General features: G+C 43.9%; 1 protein-coding gene across 1 annotated transcript in view; it reads right to left on the bottom strand.

The window, feature by feature from the left end:
- Kat2b (lysine acetyltransferase 2B) overlaps window positions 1–15,235 on the bottom strand; it is a 104,216-nt gene that overhangs the window by 50,344 nt on the left and 38,637 nt on the right. Inside the window, exon 3 of the mRNA XM_042679890.1 lies at window positions 974–1,119. Coding sequence (XP_042535824.1) covers window positions 974–1,119 — 146 coding nt within the window. The remainder of the gene's footprint in view (window positions 1–973; window positions 1,120–15,235) is intronic.

The raw sequence follows: 15,235 nt of genomic DNA, 5'->3' as shown, positions 1-15,235 counted from the left end.
GCTCCCACTCAGGCTTCTGCTCAACTTCCATCTCCCTGACAGGCATTCCTAAGTCCCTCCCTCTGCCGTGCCCCTGCCGGCCACCAGGCTAGCCATCCTGACTCTACTTACCCTACCACACTTTGTTTCTCTCCCCAATGCTCATCTCTGCCTGAGGATATCCCGTTGCCTTGTTGGTTGTCTAAAATGTAAGCTCCAGGATGGGAAAGATTTTTGTCTTGTCCATTGACCTGTCCCTCATACTCGTTAGGGCCATGCACATGACAGATGTCCCGTAAATATTTGTTGGGTGGCTAGAAAGAAATCTACAATCTCATGAAAATCAAGGTATTTGATTCTAGCAGTTTGTTGTGATCTGCTGTGGTATGTATAACCTCAGTATATGGGAGGCTGGTGCAGGAAGATAAATTCAAGGCCCTCTGAGCCACAGAGTAAAATCCTGCCACTCACCACCAAAAACACTCAATTTTGCAGACAACTGGGAAGAAGAACAGTGGGTCCAAAGTATGGCGGGGCATTTTAGAGACCCTGTCATGGAGAAATGCCTGCTTGTTGGGCAGAGAGGGCTCACGTCCGTGATCCTAGCTACTCAGGAGACTGAGATACCTGGATCATCGCTCAACAATGCCAGCCCAGGCAGGATAGTCCATGAGACTCTTATCACCAGTTAACTATTAGAAATCCCAAAGTGGAAGTGTGGCTCAAGTGGTAGAGAGCCAGCTTTGAGCACAAAGAGCTCAAGGGCAGCACCCATGCCTGGAGTTCAAGCCCCAGTACCAAGGCGTGCACACACACACACACACACACACACACACACACACACACACACACATACACACACACACAGAGCTTTAGCAAACCCTAGAAGCCCAATGCAAGTGAACCCAAGCCTTCACCCCCATGCAGTGACACGTGGAGGCTGAGCATACCTGAAGACTAAGGAGCTAAGCCTTGTAAAATGTGACAATCTCACCTTGAACAGGTAGAAATAAACTTGTTTGGTATCTGCATCTTCTTCTTTGTGCACACAGGTGAAGAGATATTCCACATCCAACACGATTCCCAGGAGTCGGTTCATTTCTTCCTCTGACACATTCTCCAGGTGGGAAACATGGGCAGCTAAAGTCAAGATCAAAGGAACAAGTGTAAGAAGTCATCCAGGAACTTCCAATGCTCCCCACTTGAAAACCAGGTGTTCCCTTCACCCCATTAGAATGCACAACTGAGTCTGTAAGGCAAAATTTAATGTCTGGATCCCTGTAAGATTGACATCTCGCAAAATCTACTTAAAACTAGAAACCCTCAATGTTGTTAAGACCTATCCTTCCTTATCCAAGGCTAACACAGGGCCAGGAGCTATTGTATTCAAATGACGTATCATAGCCCAATGCTGGTGGCTTAACGCTGAGATCTGAGGGTCATAGTTTGAGGCCAGCCCAGACAGAGAAGTCCATGCGACTCCTATCTCCAATTAACACCAAAAAGCCAGAGCCAGAAGTGGGGGCTGGGAAGATGGCTCAGTGGTAGAGCGCTTGCCTTGCATGCCTGAGGCCCTGGGTTCGATTCCTCAGCACTACATAAGCAAAAAAGAAAAAAGCCGGAAGTGGCGCTGTGGCTCAAGTGGTAGAGCGCTAGCCTTGAGCTGAAGAGCTGAGGGACAGCGCCCAGGCCCAGAGTTCAGGCCCCACGACCGGACCCAAAAAAAAAAAGCCAGAAGTAGAGATGTTGCTCACATGGTAGAACACCAGCCTTGAGTGGAAAAAGCTAAATGATACTGCCTAGGTCCTGAGCTCAAGCTACAGTCCTGGCACCAAAACAAAAATGCATTGTCCAAAAAGAAATATACTCTTCACCTGACTTATATAACTGCAACCCCTCTGTACATCACCTTTTTATTAACAATAAAAAATGTTGGGGCTGGGAAGGTGATTCAGTGGTAGAGCGCTTGCCTTGCATGCATGAGGCCCTGAGTTTGATTCCTCAGGACCATATAAGCAAAAAAAAAAGCTGGAAGTGGCACCGTGGCTCAGGTGGTAGAGTGCTAGCCTTGAGCTGAAGAGCTGAGGGACAGCGCCCAGGCCCAGAGTTCAGGCCCCATGACTGGACCCAAAAAAAAAAAAAAAAAAAAGTTAAGATATATTTCCTTTTCTTTTTTTTAACCAATCCTGGGACTTCTTTTGCTCAAGGCTAGTGCTCTACCACTTGAGCCATAGCATCACTTCTGGCTTTTTCTGTTTATGTGATACTGAGGAACTGAACCCAAGGCTTCATGCATGCTAAGCAAGCATTCTACCACTAAAGTCACATTCCCCGTCCTTAAGATATATTTTCTAAGAACAGAACTTTTTAACCTGAGTCTAGTCATGATAGGCCAAGTTATAATGTTTCTATACAAGTAAATTCACCACATCAAAAGCCTTCTCTGGGGATCTAAACATAGATCCAGGATTCATAGGTCTGAGGGTCAGAAGTACAGAAAACCAAGCTTTAAGCCAATGGCTCACCCTGGTAATCCTACCTATCAGAAGTCGAAGAGTTAAGGATTGTGGTTCAAAGCCAACGAGAGTAGAAAACACCCTGAGACTCCATCTCCAAAATAAGTAGCAAAAAGGTGAACAAGAGGCATGAACCAAGTAGTAGAGCACCAGCTGAACAAGCAAACTTAGAAAGCATGAAACCCTGAATTCAAGCCCTAGTACCAAGAAAGAAAAAACAAAAATCAAAAAAACAACTAAACCTGCTGGAGGATGGAACCCAGGGCCTTGCATATGATAAGCAAGAACTCTACCACTGAGCTACAACCCCAAGACTGCTTGCTGTTGTTGTTGTTGTTGTTTAAACAGTCTCACTACATAGATCAGACTGACATTAAACTCCAGATCCTCTTGCCTCAAATATCTACGTGCTGGGATTTCTGCATACAACACCATATCCCACCAAAACCATGTTTTATAAATACTTGAAGACGGGGTTATGGCTCAAGTGTCAGAGCACTTGCCTAGCATTCACAGGGCCCTGGGTTCAACCCCCCGCAATACCACAAAAAGACTAAGCAAAGCATTGTATCCGTAATGAGTAGCCTTTCTGGCTTAAAACCAGTAGATTATCAGTACCGTGAATGGTTCAGCTTTGTAAAGCTGGGTACACTACATGTTGATATGTCTTCAGGCTCAGAGGTAAGTTCAATAAGACCAATTTTGGTCAGCAGCCCAAAGGGTGGGGAGCAGTTTTTGGATTTGGTAAAGATACGATTGTTTGAAGGAATGGGGTGGTCAGAGAACAGGTCTGGGCATTGCAGGCTTGAAATCTCAATGGAGGAAGGCAGGAAGGGCAAGGAGGTGAGGGGGGGCTCTCAACCTGGTGGCGGACACTGGGAATAGGGAAAGGACATTGCAGGAAGGAACGAGGGCCTCTGGAGAAAAGGGACCTACAAGGAGCTACTGTTCAGAAAGAGCTGTGAGGAAATCAGTGCGTTCACTTGTAAGCACCAGTGAGAGGGCTAAGGGGGCTTGATTTCAACAGATCTGTGTCTGGATGCAGTGCAGCTTCATCAGAGTAACCCCCTCCCTCATTCTCCCTCCTGAGATAGGTCTAAGAGTCCAGTTTGTCATCACCCTTACATTATCAGGGTGCCAGGGGGCACAGGAAGTTTGGAAACGGGGGAGCTGGTGATGTGAACTTGGTGAGGGGAGAAAAGCTTTTAAAAAGTCACAGAAGAACAATGATCTCTATGCTGTTCCTCACCTAGATAATCAAGTTCACCAACGCCACACCGCAGTCCTTCTCCAAGCAGGTGGATGATGGAGCCCTTTGACCTCACAGCCCTCAGCCAACTCCGTCCCTGAACATCTAATTCTCAGCTTCTTTTTAACTTGTGTCAGTAGAGGGACATGAACTCGGTGCCTCTAGCTCCTGCTTGGCTTTGACAATCAAAGCTGATAGTACTCTATCCCCTGAACCACAGCTCCACTTCCAGGTTTTTGCTGTTTCATTGGAATTAAGAGTCTCATAGGCTTTTTTTTTTTTTTTGGGGTCCAGTCGTGGGGCCTGAACACTGGGCCTGGGCACTGTCCCTCAGCTCTTCAGCTCAAGACTAGTGCTCTACCACTTGAGCCACAGCGCCATTTCTGGCTTTTTTTTCTTTTTGCTTATGTGGTGCTGAGGAATGGAACCCAGGGCCTCATGCATGCAAGGCAAGCGCTCTACCACTGAGCCACCTTCCCAGCCCCTCTCATAGGCTTTTCGTAGGCCAACTTCAAATTGCAATCCTCAGATCTCAGCCACCTGAGTACCTAGGAGGCATCAGTGCTCAACTTCCACTTTTTAATTTTTTTAAGTCGGTCTACAACCTATGTTGGCCTTAAACTTGCTATTTTCCTGCCTCAACCTCCCAACTGCACCTTTTACTCTAACTTGCCTCTCACCTACTGTTAAAAAGAGGGTTCCAAATCATGGTTTTCAAACCATGGGACCCATAAGGGAAGGAGGAGGGCCTCTGAGCCTTCTGAAAACTGAAACGTCCACGACTTAACCAAGCTGTTTCTTTCTAATTCAAAGGAAGGATTATCAATGACTTTTCTATATGCCAATAATGAGAAGAACAAGGTTGAAATCAGGAAAGCAAATCCTTTTGTAATAGCCCCCCCAAAAAAATAAAATACCTAGGAGCTAACTAAAGAAGTGAAAGACCTCTATGAAGAAAACTTTTTTAAAAAATCTGAAAAAGGAAATTAAAGCAGAACTAAGAAAGTGGAAAAACTATGCTCCTGGATTGGGAGGATTAACATTGTGAAAATGACAATACTGCCAAAGGCTATCTACAAATTCAATGCAATACCCATCAATATCTCAATCTCATTCTTTAATAAAATAGAGAAAGCAATCCAAAAATTCATATGGAACAATAAAAGACTCAGAATAGCAAAAACAATCCTTAGCAGAAAGAACAGTACTGGAGGAATATCAATACCAAACTTCAAACTCTATTACAAAGCTACAGTGGGGTGAGGGGGGGTGATGAGAAGGGATGGGAAGGGGAAACAAAGGAGGAGGCAACAATGCTTGATAAGAAATGCACTCATTACCTTGCCCATGTAACTGTAACCTCTTTGTATGGTATTTTCACAGTTAAAAAAAAAGCTACAGTAATCAAAACAGCTTGGTACTGGCACAAGAACAGATCTGATGACCAACAGAATAGAACTGAAGACCCAGAAATGAACCCACAGACCTATAGCCACCTAATTTTCCATAAGGGAGCCAAAAAATAGAGTGGAAGAAAGACAGCCTCTTGAGTAAATGGTGCTGGCAAAAATGGCTAAACACCTGTAGAAAACTAAAGCTAGATCCTTATATATCACCCCACACCAGAATCAATTCCAAATGGAACAAAGACCCTGAGGTAAAAGCAGACACCCTGAAAACCTTAAAGGAAGGAATAGGAGAAACCCTAGGTCTCCTTGGCATAGGCCAAAATTTTCTTAATAGAGACCCAGAAACACAACAAATCAAAGAAAGGTTGGACAAATGGGATTGCATGAAACTGTGGAGCTTCTGCATGGCAAAGGACATAGCTAGCAAGATCAGTAGACAGCCCACAGATTGAGAGAAGATCTTCACTAGTCATATAACAGACAGGGGCCACATATCTAAAATAATTAGACCTCAAAAAATTAAATCCCCCCAAAACAAATCTTCAAAGAAACAACTGCCCGATTAATAAGTGGGCTAAAGACTTAAAGAGAGACTTCTCGGAAGAGGAAATAAGGATGGCCAATAGACACATGAAGAAATGCTCAACTCTGCTGGCCATAAAAGAAAAGCAAATCAAAACAACACTGAGATTCTACCTCACACCAGTTTGAAAGGCTATAATCAAGAAATCTAATAACAGATGCTGGAGGGGATATAGCCAAAAGGGAACCCTACTGTACTGTGTAAACTTGTTCAACCACTTTGGAAAGTAATATAGAGGTTCCTCAAAACACTCCACATAGAGCTCCCCTATGACCCAGCAATCCCACTTTTGGGCATTTACCCAAAGGATCACAAACAAGGCTATACTAAAGCTACCAGCACAACTATGTTTATTGCAGCATTATTCACCATAGCTAAGATATGGAACCAACCCAGATGCCCCTCAGTAGATGAATAGATCAAGAAAATGTGACACAGATAGATAGATAGATAGATAGATAGATAGATAGATAGATAGATAGATAGATAGATAGATAGATAGATAGATAGATAGATAGATAGAGACAGACAGACAGATAGATAGACAGACAGACAGACATAGATGTTATTCTACACTCCCATCAGAAAGAATGGCACTGCCCTATTTGTAAGGAAATAGAGAAGGATTTGGAAAAAATCTTATTAAGTGAATAAGCCAGACCCAAAGAAACATAGGTCCCATGGTCTCTCTTATTTATAATAATAAGTATACATCTAAGATAATCTTAGCCGATAAGCAGAATAGCTCATCTATGATCATATACATATGACCATAAGATGATGCTAAGCAAAATGAACACCAAGACAAGGACTCAAGAGGTTTTTCTTTGTTGTTGTTCTCAATGTACTACGTGATCTCTTTGTTCTTTTTTGTTTTCCCACCCCCTATGTTTTATCCCCCGTTGTCACTGTATTCTATTTTGGTTCCCTGGGTATTATATACACATTTAGCTGAACTAGGGAAGGGAAGGGCAACAACAAAATGTTAAGACAAAGGTCAAAGGGGGAACCTATGCAACAGCGATACTTACAAGGCAATGTGTTGGAAGTGATCTGTACAATTTGGGGAGGGGATTGGAGGGGAGGGAGGGAGAAAAATGGGGGAGGGGGTAACAAGTTAGACAATAAATGTAATCACTACCTTACTTATGGTAACTGTAACCCCTCTGTACATCACCTTGACAATAAAATTTAAAAAAATAAAAAAATATGAATAACCAGTAACAAAAAAAAGGAGAATTCATTTGGGCATTTCATGTTTTCAAAAATAATTGTGAAATTGGGGCTGGGAAGATGGCTCAGTGGTAGAGTGCTTGCTTTGCATGCCTGAGGCCCTGGGTTCGATTCCTTAGCACCACATAAGCAAAAAGAAAAAAGCTGGAGGTGGCATTGTGGCTCAAGTGGTAGAGCGCTAGCCTTGAGCTGAAGAGCTGAAGGACAGCGCCCAGGCCCAGAGTTCAGGCCCCACAACCAGACCAAAAAAAAAAAATTGTGAAATGGAGGAAAGCAAGGGAAGGGGTGACATTGTCCAAAAGAAATGTACTCTTTAACTGACATATAACTGTAACTCCTCTGCACATCACCTTTATAATAAAAAATGTTTAATAAATAGTGAGATATAGTTCCATGAGTTCAACAACTATATGTTGTTTCATATGACAAAAAATCCTAAGGATTTTTTAGGGGGGGGGGGGGGGGTCCGGTCATGGGGCCTGAACTCTGGGCCTGGGCGCTGTCCCTCAGCTCTTCAGCTCAAGGCTAGCGCTCTACCACTTGAGCCACAATGCCACTTCTGGCTTTTTTTCTTTTTGCTTATGTGGTGCTAAGGAATCGAACCCAGGGCCTCAGGCACGCAAGGCAAGCGCTCTACCACTGAGCCACCTTCCCAGCCCCTCCTAAGCATTTTTTTGAGTGTATATTGACTTTTTTTTTTTTTTGGTCAGTCATGGGGCTTGAACTCTGGGCCTAGGTGCTGTCCCTGAGCTCTTCTGCTTAAGGCTAGTGCTCTACCATTTGAGCCACAACTCAACTTCCAGTTTTCTGGTGGTTAATGAGGTAATAGTCTCACAAACTTTCCTGCCAAGCTGGCTTTGAACTGGGGTCCTCAGATCTCAGCCTCCTGAGTAGCCAGGATTACAGGCATGGGCCACCAGTGCCTGTTTAATGACTTGTCTTATAGCCTGCCAGTGTAAAGAGATTAAAATTGTGTAAGACAAAAGAAAAATATTAAATAATTTCTGCAAGTAACAAATTATTCTGCAAAGAAAGAATCTTGAATTATTTTGCAAGTAATGAGAATGTTGATCTACTTGTCTCCACAGCAAGGTCTGCTTCTCAAAGGCTTCATTCAGGCTGACTTCAAGAAAAAGTTTGCAGTCTTAAGAAAAAACTGAGGGACAGAGGTTTAGTTTAAGTGGTAGAGTGTCTGGCAAGAACAAGGCCCTGAATTCAAACCCTAAAGCCACAAAAAAAAAAAAAAAAAAATAGCAGGGGAAGGAGAGGAAGAAGGGAAAGAAGGACTCATATGACTACAGACACACATACAATATATAGATTTACACACAAATATATGCTCATATCTATGTACAACTGAAAATAAATAGCAAATCAAAGATGACAAAACATGACCAATACCTAAGCCTCCCTCAGGAAAGGATATATGGAATATTCTTCACTATTCTCATGACTTCTCTTTAAATTATTTTAAAATAAATTAGGCACCAGTGGCTGAACTTAGCTACTCGGAAGGCTAAGATCTGAGGATCATGATTTAAAGCCAGCCTGGGAGATAAATAAGAGAGATTCTTATCTCCAATAAATACCAAAGGGGCAGGGAATGTGGCTTAGTGGTAGAGTGCTTGCCTAGCACGCACAAAGCCCTAGGTTGGATTCCTCAGCACCACGTAAAGAGAAAAAGTCGGAAGTAGCATTGTGGCTCAAATGGTAGAGTGTTAGCCTTGAGCAAAAGAGGCTCAGGGACAGTGCCCTGGCCCTGAGTTCAAGCCCCAGCACTGGCAGAAACAAAAACAACAACAACAAAAAAAACCAAACATTCAGAAGTAGAGTTGAGGCTCAAATGGTAGAGCACTAGCCTTGAGCAAAAAAGCTCAGGGACAGTGCCAGGCCATGAGTTCAAGGCCCAGGACCAACACACACACACACACACACACACACACACACACACACACACACACACACACACACACACACACACACACACACACACACACACACACACACACACACACACACAAATTAAAAAGGGTTTGTAAAAAGGAAAAATCTTATTTTCACCTGACTTTGATAATAATAGGTGAATGGCCTTCCAAGATCTTGTAACAAAACACGAATATATAATTACTCAAGATGGGTCAAGCATGGTCACTGAGGCAGGATTGAGAGTTCAAGTTCACCTTAGGCTACATCACCAAACCTTATCTCAAAAATTAATAACAATCCTAACAACCTGGCCTGCAAAAGGTTCCCTCTGTGTGGGAATCCATTTTGCGTGGCGGCCAGGTGCAAGTCAGAGGTCTGGGAAAGGCCGGAGGTTTTTTCTAACATCTCTTCAGGAGGATGTGCCCCGACACCTCTCCTGCCATGTCAGACTTGCAAACACCCAGAAGACCTACCACGGTGTGGCCAAACGCATGCCTGATGCCAAGAATCACTATGCAGCTGTTGCCTGGCCGGGAACAGGAAGTTCACTGTCACAGTGTGCTGTGACCCTTGCTAAGACTTGGCTTCATGTACCCACCAGCCCACACCTCACAGAAGGACAGCCTGCCAGACCCATATGCCCTGCCCTGTGGACGGACACCCACTGGGCAAGACATTAACTTGTCTCTGCTCCTTTGCACCAGAAGCAAATGGTATAGTCTGGAGGTCTGAGATCTGCTCAAATATGTGTTTTGTTCATGGGTGTTTGGGGTCAAGGCTTGAAGAGGTAAAATAAATCACTGCAGTAAAGCTGGCTGAATGAACTAATGTGCGAAAGGGTAATCATTTCCCAGTGGTTTCCCTTTTGTAATCACAGACTTGAAATGCAGGAAAAGAGCAGAGTGAGAGTGAGAGCTCATTAGATAACAACAGTCCAAAAGAAATAGAACAGAAGCCACAATGGAACTTTAAATATCCCAGTCATTGCACAAAAAAAAGCTTGTTGGGCTTTTTTGTTTGTTTGTTTTTAAAGGCCAGGTGCAAGGCTTCATGCCTATAATTTCAGCTACTTGGGAATAAGAGATCGGGAGAATTGTGGTCCAAGGCTAGCAGGAGCATAAGTCCAAGACACTATCTGAAAAAATAGCTAAAAGCAGAAAGGGATTTGGGGAGGGGGGGAAGTAGGTAGCTCGAGCAGTAGAGTGCCTGCCTACTAAGCGTACAGCCCTCAGTTCAAACACTAAGACCCCCCCCAAAAAAAAGAAAGAAAGGTAAAAGCTAGACATGGTAGCTCAGGCCTGTACCCCCGGCACCAGGGAGGAAGATGGAGAGCCCAAGGCCAGCCCGGACTACATAGCAGAAAACGGATTAAAAAAACTAACAGAAATGTGAAAGAAGAGCTGGGGATTTAGCTCATTAGTAAGTCATGTGCTTTGCACAGGATTCAATCCTCAGTACTACCAGTCAATGTAAAATAATAATAATAATAATAAATATAGCCAGGCACCAGTGACTCATACTTGTACCTATTCAGGAGGCTGAGATCTAAACTACTGTAGTTCAAATGTGGCTCAGGAAGGAAAGTCGGAGAGACTTCTATCTCTAATTAATTATCCAAAAGCTATGACTCAAGTGGTAGAGCACCAGCCTTGAGCAAAAAAAATAATAATAATAATCTAAGGGGCAGAGTACCCAGGCCCTGAATTTAAGCCCTACTTGCAACACAAAAATGAAAATAAATGAATAAATAAATAGATTCATTTTGCTAATATATTTTATTTAACCTACTAAAGTATTATCACTGTCATATGACCCGCTATTAAATAATATCTTGCCTTTGTTTGCCATAAGAAATCTTCAAGACCATGCACATTTTGCACATGTAGTATATTTCAATTCAAGTCAGCCACACCTGGAGGACTCACTATCACACCAGGCCCAATGGCCAAAACCACAGACAGTGCCACTCCAGATGACCATCTATGAAAGGCCCTCTGCTCTTCTGAGCATTTCTTCTTTTTCAGTGGTTTGAGCTTTTTCTTCTTTCTTTTTTTTTTTGTGCCATCAGTGGGGCTTGAACTCAGGACCTCACACACTTGTTTCTCTTTTTGTGCACAAGGCTGATGCTTTACCACTTGGGCTATGCCTCTACTTCCAGCATTTTGTTGGGTAATTAGAGATAAGAGTCTCTGGGATTTGTCTTTGTGGGGGCTGGCTTTGAACTATGATCCTCAGATCTCAACCTCCTAAATAGCTGGGATTGCAGTTGCCTGGCTTCTGAGCATGTCTGGGTTCCGTGACTATGCACTAAGAAAAGGACAGACCTCATTACACCTGAAAATTCCATATATTTTGACCTTGAGGAAAAAAACCAGCCCTAAATCACAGTGCTGAAAACAACAACAGGCAGGTAATTATGATGACATCAGATGAAGCAGGCACCACGGCTCCCACAAAGTCTTTATTCTCTTTACAAAGCCCTGTGGGTCAGGCAGGATTCCCTGAAGGAAAGGTAGGGGAGGCCGTGCAGACCTGCCACAGGGCAGGAGAACCTGGAGGTTCAGAGAACCTGGAGCAGCCAGAAGGCCAGATGCAACATTGGCATTGGGAATAGCCCAGAAGGCAGAGAAGCCAGAAGAGGCCAGCATGTCCACATGGAGACTAGACTATACTCGGACGTCAATGAGAGAGCGATTATAGGCAGGTAAAGCAGAGGTACATGACCAGATTCATCACAAATTCCTGGCCAATCTGTGTGGGCAAGAATGGGAATGAGACATCTGGAGCCCCAGTAGGCAGAGCCAGGGACTGAGGAGGAAAAGCATGAATCTAGATAGTGTTGGAGAGAGGCCTAGAGAGGGAGAATCAACAGAACCTCATGACAGAGGAAGGCAGAGAGAAGCAACATGCCAGCTCAGTAGAAAAAATATCACTAGTGTTATTTATTCTTTGAACTCCTGCTGTACCTAACCTATAATCTGCCTAAATGATTCTCTTGAAGAGGGTTATGGGGGGAGGAGTTGGCAGTGGGGCTTGAACTCAGGGCCTGGGTGCTTTCCCTGAACTTTTTCACTCAAGGTCACCGTTCTACCACTTTGTGCCACAGCACCACTTCTTGCCTAAATTATTTAAATGTCTGAAATAATACAAGAGACATTCTGTTCATAAGTATTCAAGAAATAACCTCTCCAATGCCATTAATTTGTGCCTATAACCCTAGCTACCCAGGAGGCTGACACCCAGAGAATGGAGGTTCAAGGCCAGCTCAGACAGAAAAGTTTGTGCAAGACTCCTTCTACAATTAACCAGAAAAATGCTGGGCTGGAGGTGTGGCTCATGTGGTAGGGCACCAGCCGTGAGCAAGAAAACAGAATGAGAGCACAGGCCCTTAATTCAAGGCTCGGTACTGGAACAAAAGGGAAGGAGGGCGGAGGGTTAGGGTTGGAATAGAGGTAGGAGAGAGAGAAAGAAGAAGGGAGGAAGGGAGGAAGAGAGGAAGGGATGTGAGGACGTTGTGACATAATAGCAGCTGAAAAGGACAGAGAAAGCTGCGCACAACCAGCCTCCTTTGTGTTCTGCAGATGTATGGACACTAGCAGGTACCACATCGTCCGTGCAATACAGCCCTGGTGTGATTCTGATCCACTGTAGCGAGACTTAAATACATTCTTACATTTAAAAGAAAAACACTTGCTCATAAAACTGTAGTCTTGGGTGTGTTTCCACACAGCTCAGAAGGATGGACCCAAGACACAACAGAAAGCCCCACTCTGTTTTCCCTCCTATTGTCCTAGGCTTAAAACAGGTAACTCTTCAAGTCCCCAAATAAAGAATTTTCATGGGGCTGGGAAGGTGGCTCAGTGGTACAGCGCTTGGCCTTGCATGCTCGAGGCCCTGGGTTCGATTCCTCAGCACCACATAAGCAAAAAAGAAAAAAGCCGGAAGTGGCGCTGTGGCTCAAGTGGTAGAGCGCTAGCCTTGAGCTGAAGAGCTGAGGGACAGCGCCCAGGCCCAGAGTCCAGGCCCCACTGGACTCCCCCCCCCCAAAAAAAAGAATTTTCATTAAAACAAATATAAGGATAAATGTTAAGAGTCGACTGAAGTACTTTGTGAGAATCTTCTGTCAAAGTTATGGGAACGGAATGCATACTCATTTGAAATATAATATAATCTCAGAAAAGAGCCTACAATGTTCTAGGCCAACACTTGCCAAAAGTAAGAGGTAAGCCATATGTCATTTTAAATTTTCCATTCCAAAAAGTGTGAAATTAGTTGTAATATTTTATTAACCTAATATCCTAAATGTTATCATTTTAATGTTTAAAAAACACACTGGTAAAGTGTTGTGTGCTCTGCTTTGCACCTGTACATCTCCATCTGGATAGGACTGGGCTGCACAGTCCAGGTCTAACCATTTCACTCTATAGTGAAGACAGTGAACGATAAGATTAGGCAATTTGGTGAACTGTGTGGTCAAGCCCAAGATTCTTATTGCCTAATTCACATTTCAATGTTCTCTGCACTTGAGCAGACTCTGTCACCACTGTGTTTTATGTCCACAGGACACAGAGGTGTGGCAACTTACCACAACAGGCCTCCTGGTGCCTGGGGTGAACAAAATTCACAGGAGACCACAAGAACAAGTATGGGCTCAGTGTTGGTGGCTGGCTAGCAACCTCCTAGCTACCCCAGAGGCTGAGATCTGAGGATCCTGGTTTAAAACCAGGCCCAGGCAGACAAATCCAAGAGACTCTTCTCTCAAATTAATCAGCAAAATGCCAGAAGTGGAGATGTGGCTCAAGTGGCAGAGCACCAACCTTGAGCGAAAAAGCTAAGGAACAGTGCCCAGACACTCAGTTTCAAGCCCCAGTACTGACAAATGCACTTGCATGTGCGCAAACATACATACACACAAGGTATGGCTGAGACAGAAGGTACACATGGTCTTATCAGTAGAACTGAGAAGCTAGAATGTTCTATATTGACAAGCCCAGAAACCTTCATTACATATTGACATAAAAGGACCATGGCTGCCTTGTAAACTATATATTATCCAAGTCAGAAGTGCTTACATGGAAACAGAACAGTGTACACCAACTGAGCATTAAACTTGCATGATTTCTGCGAAGATTCCCAGTATCTCAACCTCTACTTTATTAGGGAAATGCATGAGATAATGCATCTGGAACTTGCTTTAAATACTCTGGCAAAAAAAAAAAAAAAAAAAAAGGAGAGGGCAGAGGCATCGGTGGCTCATGCCTGTAATCCTAGCTACTCAGGAAGCTGAGATCTGAGAATAGCAGTTCAAAGCCAGCCTGGGCAGGAAAGTCCATGAAACTCTTATCTCCAATAAACCACAGAAAACTGGAAGTGGTGCTGTGGCTCAAGTGGTAGAGCACTTGCCTTGAGCTGAAGAGCTAAAGGACAGCACTCAGGCCCAGAGTTCAAACCCCATGACCAAAAAAAAGAGGGGAGGGGGGATTTAGATCAAACAAAATAGCAAATGTTAGTAATCCTTAAAGCTGGGTGAGGGGCACAGAGCAGTTTGCTCTACTCTTTTTCCTATCTTTGCAGGTTTGAAACTCTCCATAGTAAAATTTTTAAAAATCAAGGAAAGTTGTGGCGAGGAGACAGAGAATAGTCTCACGAAATGAGATACCAGAGCATTTATTCTAAAATTAATAAATAAACTAACATTCCAACAGTAATAACAGGAGTAGAGAACTCAAAAATGTGCAGACATTTAACTTTTAAGCTAGCAGGCCAGCCAGGTACCAGTGGCTCATGCCTGTAATCCTAGAATTCAGAAGGTTTGAAGCCAGTCCAAGCAGGAAAGCCTGAGACTCTTATCTCCAATTAACTACTTTAAAAAGGTGGGGGAGGGAGGGAAAGCTGGGAAGGTGGCTCAATGGTAGAGTGCTTGCCTTGCATGCATGAGGCCCTGGGTTCCATTCCTCAGTACCACATAAACAGAAAAGGCTGGAAGTGGCACTGTGGCTCAAGTGGTAAAGCACTAGCCTTGAGCTGAAGAGCTGATGGACAAGCCCAGAGTTCAAGACCCACCACCAACAACAAAAAAAAAAAAAACAGAAGTGAAACTGTGGCTCAAGTGGTAGAGTAAGAACTTTGTGTGAAAAAAGCTTTGAGATAGTACCCAGGCCCTGAATTCAAGTTCCAGGACCAACACACCTACACACACACACACACACACACACACACACACACACACAAAGATACCCACGCCCTGAGTTCAAGCCCCAGAACCATGGGGAAAAAAAAAGTCAAGCACTTTTTCATACAAAGCTGGGGCTAAGTAGACACACACACACACACACACACA

The sequence above is a fragment of the Dipodomys spectabilis genome, unplaced genomic scaffold (assembly GCF_019054845.1).
Source record: "Dipodomys spectabilis isolate Male_0828 unplaced genomic scaffold, ASM1905484v1 ptg000054l, whole genome shotgun sequence".
Classification (NCBI taxonomy): domain Eukaryota; kingdom Metazoa; phylum Chordata; class Mammalia; order Rodentia; family Heteromyidae; genus Dipodomys; species Dipodomys spectabilis.
This window is presented reverse-complemented; position numbering and strand designations above follow the sequence as displayed.